This window comes from Prosopis cineraria, unplaced genomic scaffold, assembly GCF_029017545.1.
Source record: "Prosopis cineraria cultivar Desert tree isolate PC_DT_omini unplaced genomic scaffold, ASM2901754v1 PC3, whole genome shotgun sequence".
Lineage (NCBI taxonomy): Eukaryota > Viridiplantae > Streptophyta > Magnoliopsida > Fabales > Fabaceae > Prosopis > Prosopis cineraria.
This window is the reverse complement of record NW_026555334.1, coordinates 43476535-43485910: the sequence shown is the minus strand read 5'-3', so window position 1 is coordinate 43485910 and position 9376 is coordinate 43476535. Positions and strand designations below refer to the sequence as shown.

General features: G+C 36.7%; 2 protein-coding genes across 3 annotated transcripts; both read right to left on the bottom strand.

Moving 5' to 3' along the window:
• Window positions 1-2842: 2842 nt before the first annotated feature.
• Window positions 2843-3972, bottom strand: LOC129306448 (PRA1 family protein E-like). Its single transcript, XM_054947063.1, has one exon. It carries the CDS (start codon window positions 3681-3683, stop codon window positions 3087-3089), a length of 597 nt encoding a protein of 198 aa, XP_054803038.1. The 5' UTR covers window positions 3684-3972; the 3' UTR covers window positions 2843-3086.
• Window positions 3973-4371: 399 nt separating this feature from the next.
• On the bottom strand, window positions 4372-7425 carry LOC129306447 (GABA transporter 1-like). 2 transcript variants are annotated; one of them, XM_054947061.1, is made up of 7 exons: window positions 7003-7425; window positions 6230-6352; window positions 5844-5938; window positions 5562-5748; window positions 5332-5462; window positions 4984-5199; window positions 4372-4881 (listed from the first exon to the last, which is right to left on the bottom strand). In XM_054947061.1, the coding sequence occupies exons 1-7, from the start codon at window positions 7175-7177 to the stop codon at window positions 4483-4485; spliced, it is 1326 nt and encodes a 441-aa protein (XP_054803036.1). In that variant the 5' UTR covers window positions 7178-7425; the 3' UTR covers window positions 4372-4482. The 2 variants fall into 2 exon arrangements, with proteins under 2 accessions (XP_054803036.1, XP_054803037.1); XM_054947062.1 differs by having other exon boundaries at window positions 4705-4870.
• Window positions 7426-9376: the final 1951 nt, after the last annotated feature.

Below are 9376 nucleotides of genomic sequence, written 5' to 3'. Positions count from 1 at the left end.
TTGTATTCCAAGGAAAAAAAAAAGTGGCCATTTATTTCTAGCCAATAAGCCCATTATGACAAAAGGTAACATATAATAAAAGCACGTGGGCCCCCCTTGGGCGGGGAGGAAGGTTTAGGGAAAATAAACTTTACATCGACAACAACAATAAGAAGTCTTATTTCATTAGGTGAAGTTGGCTACATAGATTGCATTACACCATTTTTCTCTATTATTCACCAAACTTAATGATGTTGTTAACTAATAGCTCTCAGTTAACAACTTTCATAAGTATTCTTTTTAACCTTCATCTACCCCTCTTTATAAGGTTTAAACTTATTTGTTTTACTCTCCTCACCGTGCCTCCTACAGTCTTGTCTATACTTGTCCAAACCATTTTAAATGATTTTTTTATGATTTTTCCTTCAATAGATTCTACACCATTATTTTGTATATGACCATTTTATGTGTATGACTGCATATCTATCTCAACATTCTCATTTATGCTATTTTAATTTTATGCTCTTGCAATCCTTTTAAAACCAATATTCATTACCATAAATATAACTAGTTTTATAGCAATTCAATAAAACTTTCCTTTGAATTATTAGGTAACTTTCGATCATAAATAACTCCTTTAACCTTACTCTAATTGAACCATTCAACTTGTATCTTATACCATCCCATCATATTAAATAATGGCTTCCTAATATATAAATTTTTCTACTTAAGGTATAATTTGATATCTTAATTTTATTTTTAAATTATTACTAACTAACTTTTTATCAAAATTACAATGCAAATATTTCATTTTTACTCTTACTTAGGTGAAAACTTTTCAACTTTAATATCCTCTTCTATAACTCAAGTTTATATTTAATTTTTTCTCTTGTCTTCACAATAAAAATTATATCATCTACAAAAAGCATACATTTATGGATTTTCTTTTAAATATGCTCAATTAAAACATATAGGACCAGGTCAAACAAATAAGAATTCAAAAATAATTATCTTTGATGTAGTCCAATTCTTATAGAAAAATCTTTTGTTTCATTGCTAGATATTCTTATATTAGTTGTTACCCCATATATATCTTATATAGCTTTAATATAGGCAACTTGAACTTCTTTCTTTTTCAAGATTTTCCAAAGTACTTTTCTTGGTACATAATCATAAACTTTTTTCCAAATCAATGAAAATCATATGTAAATCTTCACCTTTGCATCGATACTATTTCATTAATTCTTTTAGTAGATAAATCGCTTATGTAGTCGCCCTACCTAACATGATGTCAAATTGATTTTCGAAAATACTAGTCTCCAATCTTGACCTATTTTCAATCACTCTTTCCTACAATTTCATTGTATGACTCATAAATTTAATTCCTCTGTAATTTGCATAATTATGAATATTCCTTTTATTTTTTGTAAATAGAAACTAATGTGCTTCACCTCCATTCATCAGGCATTTTTTTTAAACCGTAATATCTCATTAGATAAATTAGATAGCCACAGCACCCCTCTTCATTTAAACATTTCCACACTTCATTAAGAATAAAACTAAGTCCATGACTTTACCATTTGTCATTTTTTTTAAGAGCATCATTCATCTCACTATCGCGTATCTTTTAATAGAATAACAAATTTTCATCTCTTTCATGAGTTACTAAACCCTCCAAGTTACTATATGAGCTCTCTCCATTAATGAAAAGTTTGTAAAATTGAGTATCCCATTTGTCTTTAATCTCACCACCTGTAACCAAAATTTTTCCTTCTTCATCCTTTATACACTTTACTTGTCCTAAATCTTTTGATTTTCCTTCCTTGCTCTCATCTTTTAAATTTTTCGTCCTTCATTTTTTATCTTAAGACTCTTACAAAATTCTTCAAATGCTTTAAAATGAATTTCATTCACAACTTTCTTAGTTTTCTTTTTAACCATATGACACATTTCTTAATTTTCATCATTATTACATAAATGAATAATTTTAAAATACTCTTTTTATGTTTAACTTTTTCCTGTATATTATTATTCCACTATTAAAACTTCTCACCTCTTAAACCAAAACTTTTTAACTCTCCTAAAACTTCTTTAACAACCTTTCTTTCATTCTTAACTATATCTTCTCATAAAATACTAACATTTCTTTTAGACTTTCAAATTCCTTCAGTCAAATTCGCTAAAAAAAATTCCTGTTTCTCACCTTTAAACTTCTACCATCTAATCCTCAAATTTATCACTTGTGGCGCTTTTAATTTTCACCAGTGACGCACACATAAAGTACAAGAATCCTATATTGTATTTATTACAAAACAAGTCTTATAAATATATTAGAAATACTTGTATGAACAAGTCTCAAGACAGATTTGTGTCACAAAAAAGTACAAGACAGATATCAAAACAAGTCTTGTAATTTTCAGTATGGCAGTTACAACTGGAAAAACATGAAAGTCTCGAAAACTGCATCTTCAAAGGCACGAGATTCACTTGTAGAACCATAATGGAAATAGTACTAGCTTTTGGTAGTTTTTACGAAAGCAGCTATTCTCACTTCTCCACTCGCTTCTTTCAGCAACAGTTGCTTCTCATTTCCAAATAGGGCTACCCAAAAACTCACATGCTCTGCCCCCATAAAGCACTGCAAATATTATAGGTCACGCCAGGGTGGAACATGTGTTCTCCCATGCTTTGGAGCACCAAAGGCACTGGATATGCATAATAATGCGCCGGACATACATACCATTAAGAACTAGAATAATTTACTCTTAAAAGAACTATGGACCCATCCAAGTTTGCTCAAAATCAAAAGCAAAAATCCAAACCCATCTGTACAAGAGAGGGAAAAAATTTGAGACGCGCCAAATGAATGAGTAATAAAAAGAAGAGATGATTGATTCTATCACAAAAACAAACCTCTCAAATCAAGGTACACATTGCTTTGGAACTCAAACTGCAAAACGGTTACCCTATCCAGACAACTATATGAAAAACAACGATAGCAAGTTTTTATCACTCGTGCCAGCAGGATTGCACAACACTTTATCCTATTTAAATCGTGAAGCTCCCCAATCCAGCGAACCCACAACTGAAAAAAAGAAAAGAAAAACCTAAACCCTGGTGTATCCTGTTCGCTTGGGGGGGCTACCTACAACTGAGAGGAGCCCTCCATCGGAGGCCTCTTGCTCATCCACATACAAATCTTCTGTACTCCTCAACGCCGCGTGCAATCCAACAACTGCTGCCCCAATCAAAATAGAAACCAGGACATTCAACCAGACGCCAGTGAGAATCAAGGCCACAATGGTCACCAACCCAAGCGCAAGCATAATCACCCGATCATCAATTTGGCGATTGAAAACCATCACTGGTTCGTCCCGAAAGAAGTAGAGGAAGAACCAGGCGACAAATACTGCCAAGAAGACAATCATCGATATCGGGTGCCAGAGAAGACTAAGGAAGAGAATTACGAGAACAATAAGGGCGTAATTGACGCGGAAGTGACTGAGGTTGCGCTTTATGCGCATGGTGGCTTCTCCAAAGGTGAAAGGACGATTGAAGGAGTAAAGAGCGAAGACCTCCTCCCATGGGCGGCGCTTGGTGAAAATGGATTGAGCTGTGGTCTTGACGCGTGCACTGAAGTAAGAACCAGCGGTATAGGAGGTTGAAGGAAGCGAGCTGTAATTAGACATTGGTGTGGAAGACATAAAGAGAATGAAATTCAAAACCGAAGTGCAAAGCTCGAAAATCAATTTAGCACAGACAAATTGAAACCCTAAAAAAGAGAAGTTACAGCCATTAGTGAGCGGGAGGAAGAAGCTGGAGCGCTCGGCTTTAGGGAGGTTCTAATTTAACTGACAGCAATTGCCAACTGTGAAACTTGAGAGGGCATCAACGACGTCGTTTCGTAGAACTCAGAAAGAAGGACCGCAATGTCGTTCAGTTTATCGTCGTCGAACGGGTTTAATAAAGTGAAGTGGAGTGGCTCCCACGGTGTCTGTCTCCGCTTGACATGTCGCCACTTGGCAGGTTTGTTCGCAGAATTTATTGGATGAAAAAAAGAAGGATTTTTTCAGACTTTTCAAAATAAAATATATTTATATTTTAAAAAAATAAAAAATAATATTATTTTCAATAAATTATCGATCGTAAATTACCTCACAGTACTTTGGGAGGGGGGGATTACTTGACAGTAATTTTAATATCGGTGTATTTTCAATTCGAAGTTTTGAATCGACCGATATTTCGATTTTAAAATATCGATTGCAGATCTATCATTTTCTTAAACAATGTTTTTTCAGTACAACTGTCTGTTGTGTACATTTTTCCCCCTTTTTTCAGAAAATCTGGTTATAACTTTCATTTAGGACCCAAACAATCGTATGAGAGCAATCAAACGCATTAAAGCCTTGAAGGCAACATAAGATTCCAGATAGTGGAATGATTTTACAGGCTTCGTTTGTGAAAGAACAACTGTATCAGCAGAATGCAGCAGGGAAACAGCTTTCACATATCATGGAAAAACTTGTAGGTGCTGACATCTTCCACTATAAATCTAATAGCTCCTATGCAACCCAGGACAGCCACAATGGAGAAATAGAAAACTAAAAAAACATTCAGAAGCTGCATTAAAACCCTAATTTTGGTGTTCTTTGGCATATTTCCTGCCTTGAGGTAGGCTAAAGCAGGGAAGACAAAGTCTAGAGGAGTGAACCCAATAGCCCCACATATTGACACAAAGTCCCCAAAAAAGGGCATAGCTGCAGCAATCAGAGTCACAAGGCCCGTGTATATAGAAGTAAAACAAAGCCTTACAAGGCGGCTTCTTGTCGAGAAATGGTTTCTAGATTCATGATTGGACACCATTCTTTCCTCAAAATAGGCATACGTCGGCCTGCAATATATCTGACATATGATCAAGGGAACTCCATTAGAAGGGTCTTTTGGACCGTTCCAGATTAACACCTGCTATTTATGAACTAAGTGGCCATTGGCCAAAGGCAGTACCTGAAAGCATCCTGATATTTGGATTGCTGCAAACAGGTTAGCCATAATGACAGTCCATTCTGGATTAGACAGCGAAGCTAAGATGTAAGGCTGAACTTCTGATCCAAAAGCCCAATATCCAAAGAAGGCCAACTGCCAGTAACTCAAAACAATGACGCTATATGCTGCTGATATACCTTTGTACATATTCTTCTTTACTGGTTCTCTCACTGTGTTCTAGAAAGGGATAGGTAGTTAATGATCGCTCTTTTATAGTTTAAGCATGAGATAGAGATTAAAATTTGAACAATTTCAGAACTTGACCGCCGGCAAACCAATAGAGAGAAGACAAGAAGAGTCAATAGGTACCTGTATTTCTGGAAGCATTGCATCTCCGAATGAAAAGGCAATGACCCCAAGGGCATTGATGGCCTTGAAGAACTTGGAGGCAGAACTGCCCTGAAAACTGTAACTCACTGATGTTCTGTCCATCTTCTTCCCTGATAGATGTCGAGATCAAGAAAGCTGCCATGTCAGTGTCTTGAAATTGTGACGGGAAAAGAATAGAAAATTTTCACCACCCAGTAGCTTTAACTCACCATCATAAATAATGACACCAATGGTTGTAGCAGCAAATCCAATAGTGCTGAAAGTGCAAAATGCATTAACCCATCTTAGCGAGTGGATGTCAGGGAGCTGGGAGAGGACAAGCTCAAAGAGTCCAAAGAACACGATAAAATGCTGCAGAGTCAATGCGCCATCCTTGTGATAGTGTTTGTAAACTGCCTGCGCGATGTATATGCATGAAATAAAATTCCAGAAGCGTAAAACCATTTAAACAGGTAGCATTTTACAAAACATGATTAGATGCATGCGCCAACCTTAAGGCTGCTCCCAGCAGCAATTTGAATGGCAATGTTGTTTCCCAGAGAAGCTACCTGCTGAAACAAGGCAATAGACCAGTACCCCCAGGAACCTTCAAAAATAAAAAATTAAGAGTATTATCATCAAGGACATCAACAGCAGCGAAAGTAAACCTTTTATTACTTGAATTTTTAACATTATAGAAACAACTGCTCTATATCTGCACAAATTTTTGTCATGCATCAGCCAAGGCAGCAATGAATGAATGGAGGCTCATGTCTTCAGTTTGATTTCACAAGCCTGCCTTCATTATGTGCCGTGTTCTTCTTCCTCACCGAGATGCTAGAACTCCATTAACGATGTTCACAGTGACTGAGAGGATGCTATACAATATAATACCAACCGAAAATACCGCGCGCAAGTTGTCTGTAGGTAAGGTGCTTCTCCCCATTCCATTTCCATAAAGAAGCGATTAATATACTCGAGTACCAGGTAGCTAGCGTTGCAATCACCAGGCTAGTCACGCCTAAAATCAACAAAAAGCAGCTACTCAGAGAGTTCGTCGGCAAACTAAACATCAAAGGCATTCAATTGGATTTCGACACGATGAGAGTTCGTCAACTGTATTAGATCGCTCAAGATTATTTTACATAAATTTTGAGAAGACCCAACTATAAAAAGCTGAACCCCTTGACAAGCTGAGATTTCTGTTTTTAAAAAACTTAATATTCGCCTCATCTGGAAGTTAAAAGGGGACAATTTTTATTTGAATTTGGAAAGAATTAAACGTATTATTCATGAGTTATAAATTAAACAGGGTAGCTTGTTATAAGTTTTATTATCTTATTAATACATTGCAATATGTTGATCGATGAAAACATTTATAAAAATGATTTTAATCTCCATTGGACTGAAACTGCACAAAAAATTAATGTAAGAAGTACTTTATTATCCTTGATTAATTACGGAGTAAATAGATATAATTGGATATAATTAATTACGGAGTAAATAGATAGATTTATATATCTTGTTTCGTTCTTGACTTGTTTATTTTTAAGTGCTTCCTGTAAACGAGTTATTATTATATGTTTGATAATGTAAGATGAAGCAACAGATAATAATTGATATTGAATAGCAGGGAAAGGGGAGAGAGAAGAGTAAGAAAAAGGAACAAACCGAGAGGCCAAGAAAGGGAAGCGAGAGCAAAGGGCAGAGGAGCGTAAGCAGCAGGGGTGGCAATAGTGGTGGCTACGTGGAAAGCTGCGTGCTTCCACGTCCCTCTACCGTCTCCCACTGAGACTCCTTCTTCTTCTTCTTCTTCTTCTTCTGCCTCTCTTTCTGGGGATCCCATTTCCAGCACCCCTGAATTTTGCGTCTTCTTCCCTCACTTGGCGCTCTTTGGAGACGGCATGCCGATGCTTTTCCCTTGAAGCTTTGAAAATCATGCCAGTCAGTGCCGCCAGAGGAAACGATCCAACGCGAATCTTGATGGTAGCCCACATTGCCTCCCAGTTCCCAAGTCAAAAGCGCGAGGCCGGATGATACGACTTTCTTATCTCCAGTGCAAGGGTGGCATTTGTTGGTGCCTTGGTGGACTCGGACTTAGCTTGTTTAAGTTTTATTTATCTTACCGCAGCAGTTAATTCACATGTTCCATAAAGTAAGGACGATCCTCTTCCCCGGAATCTCGAGGAGTTAAAAGTAATTTACTCAGCGGCGCTACTTTTGAAGATGGTGCTAAATGCCTCCATGCACTTCCCGTTCACGTGGCGCATTCCTGCAACGCCACCTAACTGTCACAAGATACAGCTGGGGCTGGGCCTGAAAAGCCCAAAATTATATAAGGGCTAGGAATTTTCAGGCCCAGTCTAGCCGGCCTGAGACTCTTATTTATTTTTGTTAGTGTAAAAAATATCATTTCACTTAATACACAAAACATTTATTCTTTTAAGCATAATAAATCCATGAATCAAGTAATTTAAACATACTAATGCACGCAAGATAGGGTTAAAGAAACAAACAATTTAAATTTAAACATTGGCTAATCATCCCACGGTAAGTTGGCAACATCAAAATCAGCATCATTTAAATACAATTTTCTAGTAACTACTTATGAGATTAATCTTTATGTAGTAGAGATTTAAAAATAAATTAAAAAAATATAATAAAGAAGCTTAAACGGGCCAATGGTTTAGGACTAAGCCTATTAGGATTGGCTCTTTTCAAGTTAGATTGCAAAAAATCTCTATAATTTATAAGTCCAACCTTAATAAAATTGGGACATAAATAGGCCGGCTGGACAAGCCTAACCTATTTTCCCTTCTCTACCACAGGACTTGTGCTTTCTGAAATCATTGCTGGAAAAAATAAAAAGAAGTGTTGATATGCTTAGAACTTAGGACTTAAATCATTTAAAGTTGATATCGAAGTTTTCCTTCTCTATTATTTTTTTCGTATTTTATTTTTCTATAAAAGGTTAAGTTTTCTCTTTCTTTTTTCTTTTTTTTTTAAATCTTCACATCAATTTATAGATTCTAGCTTCAAAAGATTTAAATCCTAGAACTTATTATTAGCTATACTATACGTTTTCGTCCCATTTATGCCCATTAGATGAAAGTCCGTTTCTCGTTTAATTTGCGATATTTACATGAAGATTGCAGATAATAACCCACACGCAAATGGAGAGTGATTGATACTTGGCGGTTTTGAAATTTTCAATCTTTATACATGGAATATCGCTCGTTGCGCAAAAGGGCGTATGTATATATATACATATATATATATATACGCGCGCGCGCGCGTGCCTACCTGTATTCGCGACTTGACTGGGAGGCTTTCAATCTTGCGTACTATTGCTACCTTCCCAGTCAGCATTGCGGCTTTAGCAACGAGACAGGTAGCACTTTATCCCAGCCAAAAGCTCAAAAGTGGATAGAAGGATTCACCTTCCGAGATTTTTTTTAGGCCAAGGGCTTTCATTAATGCAGTGAACAGCGACGGATTGTCGTTGGGATGAATTCAACGGTAAAATATGCGCTGGGATTCAGGGCATAATCGTGACCTCATCTCGAGAGGGGTAACGTCAGTGAATCCTAAACTACAATGCAATTATCTTAACCATAATTTTGAGGTTTTAATCATGGACGTACGTGAAGCCTGTTTCAGCTGATCCCGAGGCTTCCCAGTTTGCTTTTCCCCGCTTTATTGGTCCATTAAAAAGTAAAAGCGTCGTTAAGTCAAGTCCATGTGCCATGAAAAAAGCTTTCAAAATTGTACCCTTTCCCCTCCCCCATGACCATGATTCCATGAAAGATGGTGAAGATTAAAGAAACAAAGGCGCTTGGAAAAATATTCTGCCATCACATAAAGCAAAACAGATGGACAGAATGTTATTTTGGTGGGTAATGTGCCAGGAAGACAAGGTGCATCGTTTAGTTTGAGATTATTATTGCGGTTTATTCCAACTTCAGAGGGATCCTGGTCCCTAATATCTTAGTACTATGCTATGGCCTGGCGTTAAACTTATTTATTTGCCACTATATATATTATA